The sequence below is a fragment of the Tachyglossus aculeatus genome, chromosome 5 (assembly GCF_015852505.1).
Source record: "Tachyglossus aculeatus isolate mTacAcu1 chromosome 5, mTacAcu1.pri, whole genome shotgun sequence".
Lineage (NCBI taxonomy): Eukaryota > Metazoa > Chordata > Mammalia > Monotremata > Tachyglossidae > Tachyglossus > Tachyglossus aculeatus.
In genome coordinates this window covers 100370999-100389508 of record NC_052070.1, presented here as the reverse complement: position 1 = coordinate 100389508, position 18510 = coordinate 100370999, and the positions used below count along the sequence as shown (strand labels likewise).

General features: G+C 48.2%; 1 protein-coding gene across 2 annotated transcripts in view; it reads left to right on the top strand.

Moving 5' to 3' along the window:
- The window catches only part of NTRK3 (neurotrophic receptor tyrosine kinase 3), a 375014-nt gene that overhangs the window by 317992 nt on the left and 38512 nt on the right, over window positions 1-18510 (top strand). For both annotated transcript variants that reach the window (XM_038746593.1, XM_038746595.1), the window contains exons 13-15: window positions 5307-5437; window positions 9474-9646; window positions 11526-11769. In XM_038746593.1, the coding sequence (XP_038602521.1) occupies window positions 5307-5437; window positions 9474-9646; window positions 11526-11769 (548 nt within the window). The remainder of the gene's footprint in view (window positions 1-5306; window positions 5438-9473; window positions 9647-11525; window positions 11770-18510) is intronic.

Sequence of the window (18510 nt, the reverse complement as noted above, 5' to 3'; positions counted from 1 at the left end):
ACTTCTCTGTGCCTCAGTTACCTCATCTGGAAAATGAGGATTAAGATTGTGAGCCCCCCGTGGGACAACCTGATCACATTGTAACCTCTCCAGTGCTTAGAACAGTGCTTTGCACATAGTAAGTGCTTAATAAATGCCATTATTATTATTATTATTATTATTATTATTATTATTATTATTATTATTATATGTGGAGATTCTGGTAATTGGTAGCTGCTTCCTGCTGGGAGATTCTCCCCTCTAGAGGCAGGGAGGGTCAGAGCCAGCAGTTTCAATGCAACCAGGCCCCTCTCCCGCAGTCTTGAGATGAAGCCTCCCACCCCCACCTCAGCAGCTGGATTGAGCTTGGATGGGGATATGTTCCCACAGCCCCTCTCGGTACCCACTCCCCCACTGATGTGTCCTGAAGTCTGGCCCTCCTGACCTGATCTCAGCCAGGCTCAGCTGACAGGCTGTAAAAAGAGATTGATGCCCCAGTCCTTCAAGGAAAATCCATCCCTGTTTGGCTTCAGGGTCAAATGACTTAGCCAGAGTCAGCTCCGAGCAGAACTGTGATCTGGAAATAAAAATAAACACAGGATTACAAATAGCATCGTGGACGTCAGAGATGGAGAATGTTTCTTCTAGACCCTGGGGAAGATGGAGGGGGTGGGAGGGGGGGCCCTCTCTCTGCCCTTTTCCCAGGAGCATCCAGGATCCCTAGGGCTTGAAATGTCTTCTGGGAATTCAGGGGGGGAAGAGTGCTGTCCACTCTTTTGCTTGGGGCATGGAGACACCAGAGGATGAGGCAGGACAGTGTCCCGAATGCTGACCATTCTGATTAGGATGGAATGGGGCCAGAGAGAGGGGGCGTGACCACAAAATGAGAGGTCCACATGCCATTTTGCAATCAGGCGCCCTTCCAGCTTGAGCAGTATCCCCATGCAGCCTGCTGGCTCACTGAATGCAGACTGCTCGCCGTTCCCCCATCCCATCCAGCCCACTGAGCCTGCTTTTTCCTGGGCCTCAGCAAGACAGAATGAGCCCATGCTGGGGAGGAGGGCAGTCATATCGAATCTATGGATCTGTTGGATCTATGTCCCCGACCACCACGCCTTGATCCCGCTTCCTGATGATGGGCAGGTAATGTGCCTGTTTATTGTTATATTGTACTCGCCCAAACACTAAGTACAGTGCTCTGCCCACAGTAAGCGCTCAATAAATATGAATGCATGAATGAAGAATGTATGGTGGGAGTGGCAGTTGTCATGGCTGCTTGGAATGCTGCGTTGTTCCAGAAAGACAAACATTTTACCTTCATCCCTGATGTTCCCCAAACCTCCCATGCGCTAGACTGTAAACTCCTTGAGAGCAGAGACTGTGTCTACCCACTCTGTTTTACTCTCCCAAGCTCTTACTACAGTGCTCTGCTTACAGCAATCACTGATTAAATGATTGATTGACTTCTTCCTCTGGGCAACTTGTAAGACCAAGGGAGGTGAATACTGGGGTGGAACTGAGGGCCATCTGGTCCCCAGTCAATCAAACAATGATATTTATTAAGAACTTACCACTAGGCCAAGGTTCTTGGCGTCTCAACATCTCAGCTGACAGATCTCATTGCTTCTGTCAATCAGCCTTAGGCCAACAAAGACAAGCCTCACCATCAGGTGGGAAATCTTTCAGGATGGAGGAGGCTCTATATAGTCCTCTGTTGCTACCACCAATCACCAAAGGAGTGGGGGCCTGGAAATGGTTCCCTATAGGCTGACCATATATACATTCTATAGGTTTTCTATAGCTCTTCTGATGGAAGAACTGGGGCTAGGGGATGTTGGTAAACCTTGTCTTCTTCCACACTGCTCTGACTTCCCTGGAAGAGGGTGAGAAAGTCCTTTAAGGGGTCAGAATCAGTCATCAGTCAGTCAATCAATCATATTCATTGAGCACTTATTGTGTGCAGAGTACTGCACTCTTGCACTTGGGAGAGTACAATACAACAGTACATCAGACATATTCCTGGCTCACAATGAGCTCACTTTCTAAAGCTGTGTCTTGAATTTGGAGGCTGCTGGGAGCTGAAATTGACTCCAATCCCAACACAGCCATCGAGTTGCTGTGTGTTCTGGGTAAGCCACTTGACCTCTCTGGGCCTTTGTTGCCTTTCCTGTTTTGTCAAGAGCGAGAGCCCTGTTGCATTTCTCTGCTAAATGGAACTAGGCAACCCCTTGGACAGACATAATCTTTAGCTTAATCTTCACACTATGTCTGGAGTTGCCCAGGTGTGTTTTGGGAGATCATGCAGAGAGCAGAGGCTGGTGGTGTCTGGGACCACCCTGAGTAGTAGGAATAGTAGCAGTAGTAGTAGTAGTAGTTCATTCATTCATTCATTCAATCAATCATATTATTGAGGGCTTACTGTGTGTAGAGCACTGTACTAAGCACTTGGGAAGTACAAGTTGGTAACAAACAGAGATGGTCCCTACCCAATAGCGGGCTCACAGTCTAGAAGGGGGAGACATACAACAAAACAACACATATTAATAAAATAAAATAAACAAAATAGTAAATATGTACAAGTAAAATAGAGTAATAAATCTGTACAAACATAGATACAGGTGCTGTGGGGAGGGGAAGGAGGTAGGGCGGGGGGGATGGGGAGGGGGAGGAGGGGGAGAAGGAGGGGGCTCAGTCTGGGAAGGCCTTCTGGAGGAGGTGAGTTCTCAGTAGGGCTTTGAAGGGAGGAAGAGAGCTAGCTTGGCGAATATGCGGAGGGAGGGCATTCCAGGCCAGGGGGAGGATGTGGGCTGGGGGCTGATGGTGGGACAGGTGAGAACGAGGCACAGTGAGGAGGTTAGCAGCAGAGGAGTGGAGGGTGCGAGCTGGGCTGTAGAAGGAGAGAAGGGAGGTGAGGTAGGAGGGGGCGAGGTGATGGAGAACCTTGAAGCCGAGAGTGAGGAGTTTTTGCCTGATGTGTAGGTTGATTGGTAGTCACTGGAGATTTTTGAGGAGGGGAGTAACACGCCCACAGCATTTCTGCACAAAGATGATCCAGCAGCATGAAGTATAGATTGAAGTGGGGAGAGACAGGAGGATGGGAGATCAGAGAGGAGGCTGATGCAGTAATCTAGTCGGGATAGGATGAGAGATTGAACGAGCAGGGTAGTGGTTTGGATGGAGTGGAAAGGGCAGATCTTGGAGATGTTACGGAGGTGAGACTGGCAGGTTTTGGTGACAGATTGGACGTGAAGGGTGAAAGAGAGAGCAGAGTCGAGGATGACACCAAGGTTGCGGCCTTGTGAGACGGGAAGGATGGTAGTGCCGTCAACAGTGATGGGAAAGTCAGGGAGAGGGCAGGGTTTGGGAGGGAAGATAAGGAGTTCAGTCTTAGACATATTGAGTTTTAGATTAGAAGTACTAGTAGTAGAAGGAGTAGAAATAGTAGTAGAGGTGTTAATAACAGTTAAAGTAGTAGTATAGTAACAGAAGTAGTAGTACTATTTTAAAGCATTCAATCATCTTGCCCGTTTCTACCTTAGCTCCATGATTTCAGCCTGCACACTTCGCTCTTCTAATGCCAACCTATTCACTGGACCTTGATCTCATCTATCTTGCTGCCAACCTCTCACCCACATCCTGCCTCTGGAATGCCCTCCCTCTTCATATCTAAAAGGCAATCACTCTCCTCACTTTCAAAGCCTTATTAAAAGCATAACTCCTCCAACTCGGTTCTCAGTTCCTCTTCTCACATGCTTCTCTGTCAACCTTCTTCTTGGACTTGCCCCCTTTATTCACCTTTCCCTCAGCCCCACAGCACTTATGTACACATTCACAATTTATTTATTTATATTAATGCCTGTCACCCCCGCTGGACTGTAATCTTGTTGTGGGCAGGGAACATGTCTACCTACTCTGTTAGACTGCACTTTCCCAAGTGCTTAGTACAGTGCTCTGCACATAGTAAGCTCTCAATAAATGCAATTGACTGAGTGTAGTAGTAATGGTAGCAAAAATAGTACTAGTACTGATATAGTAGGAGCAGTAATGTACTTCTCATTTTACAGAGGGGGAACTTGAGACACCAAGAGGTTAAGTATATACTGAATTTGATTTATTCTAATTCCACTGTGAACATTTCCCTATAGGTCCATCCCATTAGAGAGCAAAGTCTCTTGTGAGCAGAGAGCGAGAGTTTGGCTTCTGTTTTATTTCCCAAGAGCTTAGGGCAATATGTTGCATTCTATAGAGGCTCAGTAAGTAGCATTACTACTCTGTGACCTTGGGTAAGTTGCTTAACTTCTCTGTACCTCATTACTTCATCTGCAAAATGGTGATTAAGACTGTGAGCCCCACATGGGACAGCCTGATTACCTTGTATCTACCCCAGTGCTTAGAACAGTGCTTGGCATATAGTAAGCACTTAATAAATACCATTATTATTATTAGTACTACTACTAAAGCTACTGCTCCTCCTACTACTACTTCTAAAGCTACTGCTGTACTGTTGCTACTATGATTATTACTACTAGTGTACAACTGCAATCACTGCTGCTACTTCTACTACTATTATCATCAGTGGTATTTATTGAGTACTTACTCTGTACAGACTACTGTACTAATTGCTTGGGAGAGTATGATACATCAGAGTTGGCAGTCATGTTCCCTGACCGTAAGTCAGGGAACTAACAGTCTTAGTCCCCATTTTACAGATGAGGTAACTGAGGCACAGAAAAGTTAAGTGACTTGCCCAAAGTCACACAGCTGACAAGTGGAGGAGTCGGGATTAGAACCCATGACCTGTGACTCCCAAGCCCGGGCTCTATCCACTAAGTCACACTTCAAAGATATGTACATTAGTACTTTGGGGTTAAGGGTGGGGTGAATATCAAATACCCAAATCACAGATCCAAGTGCATAAATGATGCAGAAGGAAGTCCTAGTGTTCCGACTTCCAGTATCATGTTCTTTCCACTCAGTCACACTGCCTCCTTGGTGGCTTCCAGGCTGGAATCTATTAACCCTCTGCATGCCCCAGTGTGGCAGGTTGAGAGTGGCTGCTGCTATCTCCCTGTCTAAAATGGAGAAACTCATTTGGGACTCTTTCAAAGACTCCGTGCCCTTTCGCTCTCAATCAATCTATCAATCAATGGTATTTATTGAGTACTTACTATGTGCAGAGCATTGGACTAAGCACTTGGGAGAGTACAGTACAACAGAATAAGCAGACACATTCCCTGCCCATAACAAGTTTACAGTCTAGAGGAACTCCGTCTCTGGATTGACTCTCTCTTGTGGTCTTCCCTTTTCTCCCTCAACCTGCCCTGCAGACGTTCAGCACATTAAGCGGAGAGACATCGTGCTGAAGAGGGAACTGGGAGAGGGGGCCTTTGGGAAGGTGTTCCTGGCAGAGTGCTACAATCTCAGTCCGACAAAGGATAAGATGCTGGTGGCCGTGAAGGTAAGCCCCAGGGGTGGGGGGAGGCTGGACTTAGGAGGGGTGGGGGGCTGCCAGTTGGTGGTAGAGGATAGAGAAGTAGGGAGAAGTCTCTGTTCTGGAAGATCGTAGTGAATTGACTTAGCCCCAGGCAGACGAGGGGCCCAGTGTTGGGTTGAGCTCATTCTCCCCGATGCCAAAGCCTGCTTCCTCTCTGATGGAGCTGAGAGGGGCCAAGCTACCTCACCTTGGTGGGCTGGGAGTGAATGCTGACACAGCTGTGGAAACAAAGCCAGCTGTGTGAGGAAAATCCTGTAATTCAGCCCGGCGGGCGGCTCTGGACTTTCCCTCCTGGATGGCGGCTGGATCCCCCTTGGTGAGCCCTTGGAAGAGCCGACACAGCAATCCCAAGACCTGAGTGAGTCGGGGGTGGCTTGGGAGGGGCCCCAGGGTCATTCCACCCAAGGAGGAATGCCACGCTTGGCCACCAGCTAACTGGGACATTGCTACTTGTCTTGTCTTGGCCTGGAAGTTAGCACTGCTGTAGCTTCTGTAAAAAACCTATTGTGGAAGGCAAATGGCTTGCCCAGTTGGACCATAGGAGAGGTAATAGATTCAAACCAAACACAATTGCATGCGCACGCACACACACACACACACACACACACAACCAACCCCCACGCCCCGTTATCCCCGCCCCCAATGACTGATCTTTTCACCCAGAATAGGGCAGAGACCCGAGAGAGGACCTTGGAGGGGATGTCTCTGGGATGACTGGGTGGAAGGCAAGGAAGGAGAAAGCCAGAGTGTCATCAAGAGATGGTCTCATGGGTGCTTCTAATGACCCAGGATTCCACCTCCTTCAGTTAGTTCTGTCATCTGTGCAAATGACCAGAGATAAGGGAGATGAGAGAGCCAGCCCATCTTTGGGACTCTTTGAGTCCCAGCCCGTGAAAAACTGGAGCCCCAAGATTTTTGAGGGCCTGCGTTTAAGGACATTTCTCTTCTTAGGCTCAGTCAGTGAGTCAATCATAGGGTATACGATTGTAGGCCCTCCTATCCTGAATACAAATCATAACTGTCATCTTAGGGCCAAGTGGATAGATGCAAGATAATCAGGTCAGTCACCCCATGTAGAGCCCACAGTCTAAGAGGGAGAGAGAAGGGGTATTTAATCCTTATTTTACAGGTGAGGACTCTGAGGCACAGAGAAGTTGTGACTTGGACAAAGTCACATAACAAGCAAATGGCAGAGCCCCGATTAGATCCCAGGCCCCCTGTGTCCCAGGTCTTCTGACTCCCCAGGCCCCCAACTCCCAAGCCTTCTAACCCCCAGATTCATGCTCTTTCCACTGCTTCCATTTGGCCATGCTGAATCTCTTATACGGTTCCCCTTCCATTTCAGGCATTCTAAAACCTCCTTGCAAAACGTGGAGAGAAGTCTCCTACCTTTACACATGTATGGTATTTTGGTCTGCCCCGCTCTTTATATTTATATGTATAGCTGCCTATGGTTTTTGAAGATGATGTTACTAAGAGCCTTTCTGTTTGTGTTGTGTTAGTGGCTGAAAAGACCAGTGGCAATCAGCCAACCTTGCAGCTCCTCACTGAGATAATGAGTTTGGCCCTTCCATTGTCTGACTCTGTTTTTTAACATCCCTCCTGCTATACCACTCTTTGCAAAGTTTTTGCTCAAGGAAGCAACCCCTTTCTCAATTACTGCCCACCAGGCTGGCTTTTTCTACTTCAGTGGTCTCCCAGCCATCCACACTGCTCTATGCCATTGTTTGAGCTGTCTTTACATGGTTTAGTCTTTTCTCCTGGCTTGTGTGTGTACCCCATTTCAGTTCACTCTCCAACAACTGTTTAGGTATCCTGCTGCATTCCATTCTTCTCCCATGTCCTTCCCAGTAGACCTGTGGGATTGTTAGCTTTTCTGGGAAGTTAGTGAGCTGACTGCATCTTAGGACATTGTTGCTGGCCATCTCAACCTGTTATTTGATTTGAATATTGAAAGTCTTTTGCATGGCTGTGAGAGCTAGCCCATTGTTGGGTAGGGACTGTCTCTATATGTTGCCAACTTGTACTTCCCAAGTGCTTAGTACAGTGCTCTGCACACAGTAAGCACTCAATAAATACAATTGAATGAATGAATGATAGAACATAAGTCTGACTTGTAGGGCAGTTTCACCAGCACCATATAGGAACAAAACTCAACCCACTCAACAGAGAGAAGAGAGGAGAGACCGAGAGATAAAGAGAGAGAAAAGGAGAGAGAGTCACACAGACAGAGGCAAAGAGACAGAGAGAAAGAGAGAGATGAAAGAGACAAGAGAGGAAAGAGGAGAGATACACAAGGAGAAAAAGACACACAGAGAGAGACAGAGGGAGAGAAAAGATAAAGAGAGAGACAAGGAGAGCAAAAACAGAAACAAAGAGAATGAGAGAAAAAGAGACAAGAGGAAGAGACACACAACAGAGAAAGAAGGACCGAGAATAGAAAGAGAGACAGGGAAAGAGAGAGAGTGACACGTACTCAAAAAGAGAAAGACTCACACAGAGAGACAATGAGAGAGAGGAACAAAGAAGAGAAAGAGAGAGAGGCAGGGTAGGAGATGGAGAGAAAGAGAGAAAGAAAGAGAGAGGAGGAGACATCCAGAGAAAAACAGAGAGACTGAAGGAGAGAGAAGAGATAGAAAGAGAGGCAGGGAGAGAGAAACAGAGACAGTAAGAGAGAAAAAAGAAAAAAGAAAAAGAGGCAGAGGGAGAGAAAAAGAGAAAGAAAAAGAGACAGAGACACACACACACACACACACACACAGAGAGAGAGAGAGAGAGAGAGAGAGAGAGAGAGAGAGAGAGAGAGAGAGAAAGAAGGGGACAGAGTTGGTGGGGGAAATCAATCCTTGGTTAAAAGAAACTCAAATATGGCTACCTGAAGCCTAGTCCTGGCCCTCATGAAGAGCTGGCAGTCACTCTCAGAGAGCTCAGCATGGAGATCACTAGGAGGGCACTCTCATGGATGTCCACAAAGTACTAGAGGATGATTTAAAGTGACAGGTAAGGCCTGTTTGGCTAGCTCCAAATTTGATCTGCTTTCCTTTCTCATAAATTCAGCATTCCTATAAATCTTGACATTCTCCCTCTCTCCTTCCCCCATCCCTCTCTCCATGATCAGGTGCTGGAGAACTGCTTGGGTTTTTTCACTTCCTGAAATGAATAAATGACTGGAAGCCATCCTACCCAATGCCCCCACCCTTGGCAGCCTAGCCCAAGGAGAGTAGCCCCATTGACCCGAAGAGCCACCCCCTGTGACCTCCAAATGGGAGAGGGTCTAGCAGAGGGCATGGCCTGGAAATGGAATTCCTAGAAACCCTCCATCAGATATCAGGTGACCTGGCTGAGCCATCCGCCACCCTGGACTAGCAGAGTCTGTCCAATCTGAACCTCAGTGCAGCTGGACACACAGGGCCCGGACGCTGGCTCACTGGAACTGCGGCTTCCTTAGACTTTCACCAAATCAGTTTGCTGGTATGGGTCGTTCCCTAACTAGTGAGGCTCTCAGTTTCTCTAGAACTCTTCCTGGTTAGAGGAAGAGGACACCAGAGCTTGCCCACAGGAAGCACTATCCAAATTTCCCCTTTGATGCAAGTTCCTTTGTTCAGCTAAGAGTGGCGTAATCATATTCCCTTCAGGTCCATCATCTGATTTATTTTCAGCTTTGTGGACGTGCTGATTGACCAAGTGGGAAGTCGGGAGTCAAGCGTCCTTGAGTTCTAGATGTAGGAACTGGGAGCAGGGACCTTGCCCGAGCTTCAGTTTACTCATCTGTCAAATGGGAAGCAATCCCTTCGAGTCCAGCCAGAGAGGGCAGTGGATCTTGTGTTACTATGTAGGCGACACTGGTTATCCTGAGGGATGAGGTGAGGCCTGGCCGGTCTGATCTAACCCCAAGAAGCCCATCATTTTCACCCACTGGGCCTGGTCCGTTAATCGGGACAGTAAAGAAGGCTCAGTTCCAGCCCTCCGGGACCTGAGGCTATCGGCATTCCCATTCCAGGCCCTGAAGGACCCAACACTCGCTGCCCGGAAGGATTTCCAGCGAGAGGCGGAGCTGCTCACCAACTTGCAGCACGAGCACATTGTCAAGTTCTACGGGGTGTGCGGGGACGGGGACCCCCTCATCATGGTCTTTGAGTACATGAGACACGGCGACCTCAACAAGTTCCTCAGGTGAGCGGGGCGAGCCTCTTCCCCGGCCCAGAAACTTCTCCTGGGCTGGGAACTCAGAGGGAGTTGGGCCCCTGGAATCACGTAACTGATCACCAGAAGCTAGGACAGTCCTCTCTCACAAAGAGACCTGCCGGGGCCATGCAGCATTCCAAACCAGAATGACTTGGGCTCAATGACAGTCAGCACCCCGATGGCCCAGGCAGTTTCCTGTCTGCCTCCTGATCTCCACTGATACCCCACTCCATGGTGGATGGGAGCAGGAGACCTGAATTCAGAGGAGGGAATCCTGAGGAGAAGAGTGAGATTCTCCACCCTCAAACTGCCTCTTCCCCCGAGGTTTTTAAAAGCAGCACCTGTCTTAACCATTACCTTTCCTGGCAGCAGGTCAGTCAGTCAACCGTATTTCCTGAGCGCTTACTAATAATGATAATGATAGCATTTATTAAGTGCTTACTATGTGCAGAGCACTATTCTAAGCGCTGGGGAGATAACAAGGCAATCAGATTGTCCCACAGGGGGGCTCACAGTCTTAATCCCCATTTTATAGATGAGGTAACTGAGGCACAGAGAAGTTAAGTGACTTGCCCAAAGTCACACAGCTGACAATTGGCAGAGCCATAATTCGAACCCATGGCCTCTGACTCCAAAGTCCATGCTCTTTCCACTGAGCCACGCTGCTTCTCACTGAACCACGCTGCACTGTACTAACCACTTGTGAGAGTAAATATAACAGACACATTCCCTGCCCACAACAAGCTTTCAGTCTAGAGGGACAGTAGCAGGTCTAGAGGATGTTGGGGCCCAGGACAACCACACTGGGCAAACACCTGGGCACTGTAAGATTGATTGGGTGGCATCCTGAGCATCTGGAAATTTTCTTTAGTCCTGCATCAACCATTCTCTTGGATAGCCCTTCCTACAGAAAAAGATCTCTTCATTTCTCAGGACTCCAGAAGGCTGGGATCCTTTCTTTTCTGTGCCCTCCACCCTCAAAATAGGAGCTGCACTTGGTCCTGGAGTGAGAGGGGAGGGGTGATCTGGGCGGGGGAGGACAATAAAATGAATATGTCCAAGTGTAACAGGGCCTCTCAATGGAAATTGGAAAAGCAGTAAAACAGGCAGAGGGACTGACTCCACTCAGGGGCTTCCTGGCTGGCGGCTCCATAAATAAAGGCCCCAGATTTTATTACGGCTCCCTGGACCTCCCACAGAAAACGGCGCCGGGAAAGCTGACCAATTGCTGCTCTTGAATAACCCTGGATGTTTTTTGAGCTGGGGAAAGTCTCTCTCTCTCCTCCTCAGAATCCCTTCTTCTGAATGTGGGCCTCCTTACTCTGCCCCCATCCATCCTGGGGTGGGGTATCAGTGGGGCTCAGAAGGCAGACCAGAGACTCCCCAAACAGAATCCTGGAAGCACCAGAGCTGGGGGTGCTGGATGCCGGGGAGCGGGCTGGGGGTTTTAGCTGGGGGAAGGGTGACTCCGCAGCAGCTTCATGTAATCCCTGCTCTGATATTTGTCTGCTCTGTGACCTTGGTCAAGTCACTTAACTTCTCTGTGATGTAACTGAGGCACAGAGAAGTTAAGAGACTTGCCCAAGGTCACGGAGCAGAAAAATATCAGAGCAGGGATTTGCTTGTATCTCCCACAGGGCTGTAGAGCCATGCCATTTAAACAAACATTTAAATACCATTTAAAAAACAATCTCCAGTATCCCAAACTGGGTGGGAATAATGTCAGAGCAGACCCAAAGGATGGGTAAGCCTTAGTCCCATGCGTCTAATGGAGGAACGATCCCACAAGGGTGGTTGCCCAGGTTGTGCCACCTGCCCCCTCTGCCTTCCCCTGACCACTCTCCTCACCCTCTTCTGCCCTCCCCAGGGCCCATGGACCCGACGCCCTGATCCTGGTGGATGGGCAGCCCCGGCAGGTGAAGGGTGAACTGGGGCTGTCCCAGATGCTGCACATCGCTAGCCAGATCGCTTCAGGCATGGTGTACCTCGGGTCCCAGCACTTTGTCCACCGCGACCTGGCCACCCGCAACTGCTTGGTGGGTGCCAACCTGCTGGTCAAGATCGGAGACTTTGGCATGTCCAGAGATGTCTACAGCACCGATTACTACAGGGTAAGGTGGCTTCCCCGGCGGGGCCACGGGGACTGGAGCAGGGGCTTGGGGATCAGTTATCAGTTATCCATCATGAGTTCGTTCTCTCTGTCACTCTGGCATGATGGCACACACTCATGGGCACACTGGCATGAACACACATGGGGGCATGTGATCCGCTCAGCCTCAAGAGCAAAGGGACACAAGTGGCACTCCTTCCTGCCCCTTGGGTTCATCCTTTCTTCCACATTTCACAGAAACACCCTCACTCCCTTGTTTTTCTAGCTTATGGCATTTGTTGACCGCTGACTTTATGTCTAACACTGTTCTACGTGCTGGAATAGATACAAGGAAATCAGGTTGGAAACAGTCTTTGTCTCACATGGGGCTTGTAGTCTAAGTCCGAGGGAGAAGAACTTAATCTCCATTTTATAGGTGAGGAGCTGATTAATGGCGAAGTTAAGTGACTTGCCTGTGGTCACAGAGCAGACAAGTGGCAGAACTGGGATTAGAACCCAGGTCCTTTGACTTCCAGGCTCGTGCTCTTTCCACTAGGCTGTGCTGCTTCTTGCTTACCCTCCCTCAGATCGGCCCTTGATCCCAAAGAGACTTCCACCCAAAGGTATTGTTTGATCCTCGCACTTTCCTCCATTTAGGAGAAATCAGCCATTACTTCCCCTCATTTTAAGGATGAGGAAACTGAGACTCCACAGCAGGTAAGAGGTCGAACTGGAACTAGAACCCAGATCTTACAATTTCTAGACTCTTATCTTTCCCCTGAATTCCCACTGTATCCCCACACTGGCTGCTCTGCCCCATTTATCCCCTACCCTTGGATCTATTTCCTGGCCCGCTGTTTGTTCACAATGGAGGATGGTACTTTTTCCAATAAAAAAACCACAAAACTGGTGAATAAACACGGACCGGTAGGACAGCAATGGAGGTGAATAAATGATTGAAGAGACTAGGATGTTTTGTATCTACAGCCCAGCAATGCTGTAACTGTAGAGAGTTGGCAACAGGGAACTTGTTAAGATAGAGCTCCAGAAAGATTTTCAGAGCAGAAGACAAGGCAGGGTTGCAAAATGGTGTAGAAAAGCCCTAGGATCAGAATCTTATCTAGAATCCTTCCATTTCCAGTCTTTGGCTGCTATTATTTACCCAATGACAACTGTGTGAAGAGCTTTATTCACTCATTTTCATTTATTTTCTGGTATTTGTTAAACGCTTACTTTGTGACAGGTTCTGTACTAGGCACTCAGATAGATACAAGCTGATCAGATTGGATACAGTCCATGTCCCACATGCGGCTCGTAGTCTCAATCCTCATTTTGCAGATGCAGTAACCGAGGCCCAGAGAAGTGAAGTGTTTGCCCAAGGTCCACAGCAGACAAGCAGTGGGGCAAGGATTAGAACTCAGGTCCTCTGACTGTTCTCCTTCCACTAGGCCATACTGCTTCCCGTTCTTTGTTAACAGGGAGGTGACATTCTGGGATTTCCCCTGGAATGAAAACTCCCACCAAAGTGCTCACCCATTATGACGCCACCTTGTACATCCATGAAATCACAGGTGCACCTTAGCCACACAGGCTCGAATTATTAAACAAACATTCCCTAATTCCCTAGCGGTGTTCTAGATGAAATTTTGGTAATGATGTGCATATAGCTATAATTCTATTTGTTCTGACGATTTTGACACCCGTCTCCATGCTTTGTTTCATTGTCTGTCTCCCCTTTCTAGACTGTGAGTCTGTTGTTGAGTAGGGACTGCCTCTATATGTTGCCGACTTGTACTTCCCAAGTGCTTAGTGCAGTGCTCGGCACACATTAAGGGCTCAATAAATACGAATGAATGAATGTGTAACGGAAACATGTTTTGGCAGAAGAGAGTGTACAAACTTTTTTATTGATAAAATAATCGTAATAATCGGGGTCTACTATGTTAAGAGCTTACTATGCTCCAAGCACTGGACTAAGCACTGTGGTAGTTACGAGATAAGCAGATCGGACACTGCCTGCCCACCTGGGGCTCATCCTAGACTGTGAGCCCACTGTTGGGTAGGGACTGTCTCTATATGTCGCCAACTTGTACTTCCCAAGCGCTTAGTACAGTGCTCTGCACACAGTAAGCGCTCAATAAATACAACTGATTGATTGATTGATTGATTGATTCTCGGACATCTCTCTTGAACTCCCACAATTCTTTGTGCCTCCTTGCCTTCCCACCCCTCTGTTTTTGGTGGAGTTGTCAGTGTTATTGATATTATAAAAGGCAAAGAGCAACCCAAGACCCTCAGGGTAAAAAGGTGGAAAGGGGTTGGACATGACGGAAAAGAGGAAGAGAGAACCCAAGCCCCCAGCACAAAGCTTGAACCCCTCTGGGACTGAGTCGGTGAGATGCTGGGAGCCAGAGTGTGAGCCATTTGGGCTATTTGCTTTGGCTGCTGGATTGGGTTGGATGATTGCACCATGGACAGCAGCACAGAAGGCGAGTGGCAGGGTAGCTTAGTGGATAGAGCATGGGCTTGGGAGTCAGAAAGACCTGGATTCTAATCCTGACTGCACCAATTGTCTGCTGCGGGACATTGGGCACTTCATTTCTCTGTGCCTCAGCTACCTCATCTGTAAAATGGGGATTAAGACTGTGAGCCCCATGTGGGACAACCTGATAACCTTGTATCTATCCCAGCGCTTAGAACAGTGCTTGGCACAGAGTAAGCACTTAACAAATACCATCATCATCATCATCACCATCATCATTAACTTGTGTCTACCCCAGTGCTTAGAACAATGCCTGAAAAATAGTAAGCACTTGATGAATACCATAAACAACAAATAAATCCGGGAAGTTGGCTGCAGGGGATCAGTATCCATGGCAGAATGCCCTTCCTTTCCCAGACACCCTGGGGCAGGGATCAGGCACATAGGGGCCAGGCCTGATGGCTCAGCTTGGCAGAGACCCTGTGGGCAAGGGTGACGGAGGGGATCCCAGGGGGTTAGGGGAAGCTCTCTACCTTTCCTCAGCCACCTTCCTGTGAGCACCAGGCCCAGTACCGGCGTGAGTGACCTATGCAACCCCAGGTTGTGATTAAGAGCCAGGCAGGATATGACTGGCAGGAATCTTTTCTGCCTTGCAGCCCCTCAACTGGACCTAAAATCCATTCTGGGAATGACATCTGGTGAGGGGGAGAGGATGAGGCATCAGAAGGGCCTGAACCACATTTGGGGGTCTTTGCACAGGGCTGGTCCTGACTTCATCTAATGGTCTCTTGAACTCTGCAGCATGGGGTTAACTGGCCTGGCTGGGCCTTGCTCAGCTTGACGTCAGCAAGGATAGATGAAGAAGGACAGATCCTCTCCCCCCCCAGGTCTGCAGCAGGTTCCATGGAGCCCGGCAGATGGTTTTTCTTCTGTGCTAAGCAGAAACAGGAAGCTGGCTCCAAATATTGCCCCAGCATCTTCTCTGGGGAGAGTGTACTGAACTGAACCTGCATTCAGTCGAAGCCCTTGACCTTGATGCCTCTTGGTTCACTTCTTCTTCGTGGTATTTGTTAAGCGCTTACTATAGTCCGTTCACTGTTCTAAGAGCTGGGATAGATACAAGTTCATCAGGTTGGACACAGTTCATGTCCCACATGAGGCTCATAGTCTTGATCCCCATTTTACAGATGAGGGAACTGAGGCACAGAGAAGTGAAGTGACTTGCCCAAGATCCCACGGCAGACCAGTGGCAGAGCTGGGATTAGAACCCAGGTCCTTCTGACTGCCAGGCCCAATTAGGTTTGAATTGAGCTTGTGAAGAGCTGACCGTCCTATTGCTCTTTCTCTACAGTCATGACATAACCTATTCAACCCCTACAGGAGAAGTAATGATGAGTCCCTTTCTCTTGGGCTTAAAGTGCCTGGTTGTAAGTTAGGCCCTTGGCCTGGTGGAAATTGTATGGCCCTGGGAGTCAGTAGACCTGGGTTTTAATTCTGGCTCCACTACCTACCTGCCGTGTGACCTTGGGCAAGTCATTTCTCTGTGCTTCACTTTCCTTATCTGTAAAATGGGGATTTTGTGTCTGTTCTTCCTTGCCCTTAAACTGTGAAACTTCACGTGGGACAGGGGCTGGGTCTGGTTTATCGAATGATATCTGACCCAAGATTTAAGACTGGGCTTAGCACATAGTAAGTGCTTAACAAATATTATTATTATTGTTATCGTTGTGAGAAGCAGTGTGGCTCAGTGGAAAGAGCACGGGCTTGGGAGCCAGAGGTCATGGGTTCGAATTCTGACTCCGCCACATGTCTGCTGTGTGACCTTGGGCAAGTCACTTAATTTCTCTGAGCCTCAGTGACCTCACCTGTAAAATGGGGATTAAGACTGTGAGCCCCACGTGGAGCAACTTGATCATCTTGTATACCCCCCAGCGCTTAGAACAGTGCTCTGCACATAGTAAGCACTTAACAAATGTCATTATTATTATTATTATTATTATTATGATTGAGAGGCAGACTAGAGAGTATCTACATCCATGAGGCACTAAATATCCCCCTTGAGTGGTCTAGAAGAGTCCTGGAGGGTTCAGATAGCCAGGAGTACATCTACTTCCTGGAAGAACTATGTTCGTTAACAAGTTTATCAAATCACAGAATATGTGGGCAGGGCAAACATAATCACAGTTCTCCAAATCCCACCTCCCTAGAAAGAAGGGAACGTTTTAAAACTTGAAGGCAGCAGGTTCAAATCAAATGAAAGGAAACTAAGCTTCAACCAGTGTGTGCTAAGGATTATGAATCAGTTCCAACAGCGGTGGATCAGTTCAGAGACGAGTGGTCCACATTGGTTCACTGCAGGGAGAGTGAACAATGTAGTGGGGAGAGGTAGGGATTTTAGTTGACATGAAGTTGGATCCCAAATGAGGCAACTATCATATAGCTCTTCCAAGCATCCCATTGCTCCTGTTGGAGACAGAATCCTGGACTACTTTTTGGACCAATAGTCTGACCTGTAATGGCTGCTGATCTAAGCTTCCTCTAGACTGTAAACTCACAGAGGCCAGGGAAGGGATCTACCAACTCTGTTATATTGTACTCTTCCAAGTGCTTAGTACAGTGCTCCTCACACAGTAAGTGCTCATTATATACAATTGATTGACTGATTATGTCATTACCTATCGTTCATCTAGAATTACCTCCAGTGGTCCATCCTGTTTCTCTAGTTGCTCAGAGAGGATCTGGACATGAAGCTATTTCAGGGGCGGGGTGGTTAGGTGGAAAAGTCTTTAAATTGATTCTTAGAAACCTTTGCTCTCTTCTTCAAAGCATCGTTCATTGAGCTTCCCCATTAGTGAATCCTGCATTTCAGGGACTTTATAGAAAATACCGTTTAGTGTGGGAAGGCAGAGACCCTGGAAGAGAACAGCAATTTATTATCTCGGGAGACCTCTGAACATCCCATTTGAAACAGGATGCTCAGAGAAGGGGCTGCAGCTCTCTGCTGCCCAGCGTTTTCTTAATTTGTTGGGTGTTGAGAGGCACCCCTTAGGAGCAGAGTTAAAAACAGATAGCAGGTGATGCAGAGTGAGTGTGTGTGTGTTTGTGTGTGTGTGTGTTTGTGTGTGTGTGTGTGTGTGTGTGTGTGTGTGTGCATGCTTGACTGCACACCTGGATATGTGTTTTTCAGGGCTGGAATTAACGACTCCATGTTTTCCTCCTCCAACGTTTTTAATCTCTTAAAACAAAGAAAAGCACCATCTGGCTCATGCATAAGTGGGATACAGACGGTTTACAAAGGTGAACTGCTTAATTTCCTGTTACACATTTAGAGAGAGAAAACAAACATTTATGTAACAGAGCAACAGTGCGATCTGTTCCTCTCTCTCTGTCTGAGACAGCTGCCTTTTCCCTGTATGGATCAGTGAAGAGTCACTTCAGCTGTTGCTTTGAACCCTGGTTTGACAGGGAAGGTTTGTGCTGAGGGTGTGCGTGGTTGCGGAGTGGGTGGGTGGGTTTCTCTGACCACTGAAGAAGGCTGGGGAGGGCTAGGAAAAAGATGCTGGAAACTGGGATTTGTTGTTCATTGATGCAGGAAGGCTTTGGCCAACATTGTCGAAGGTTTGCTGGGCAGCCAAATAATTTCCAGCTCAGATTAAAGGATGACCCTTTGGGTTCTCAGCCCCAGATTCCGTAGGTGATCCAAGGTCCATCCTGTGAAAGAGGAAGGATTACGGGTGCAGGGGAGGCTAGTTTTCTCAGATTGGAAGGCGCATGAGGGTCCGGGGCCAGAAAATGGGGGGAAGGGATTGGCAGAACTGGGGGGAGGTAAATAATGATGGTATTTGTTAGGTATGTAGTATGTGCCAGGCACTGTACTAAGCACTGAAGTGGTTACAAGGAAATCGGGTTGGACACAGTCCCTGTCCCTCAAGGGGTTCACAGTCTTAAACCTCATTTTACAGATGAGATAACTGAGACACAGAGAAATGAACTGACTTTCCCAAGGCCACACAGCAGACGAGTGGCGGAGCCGGAATTAGAACTAATGAACTTCTGACTTCCAGGCACGTGTTCTATCCACTAGGCCACACTACCTTGTGGATAGAAGTGTGAGGATGAAGCCACAACAGTTGTCTCCCCCCCCACCCCCCGCCGCCCCCACAAGCCTGTTGTTCTCTGAGTGTGATCCCTAACTTGGGTTCGGGAAAACAGCTTTTGGGTTGATCTGGTTCCAGCTCCCTGGACATAGAATGAGGAGGGGGATGCCCAAAACTCCAGTCT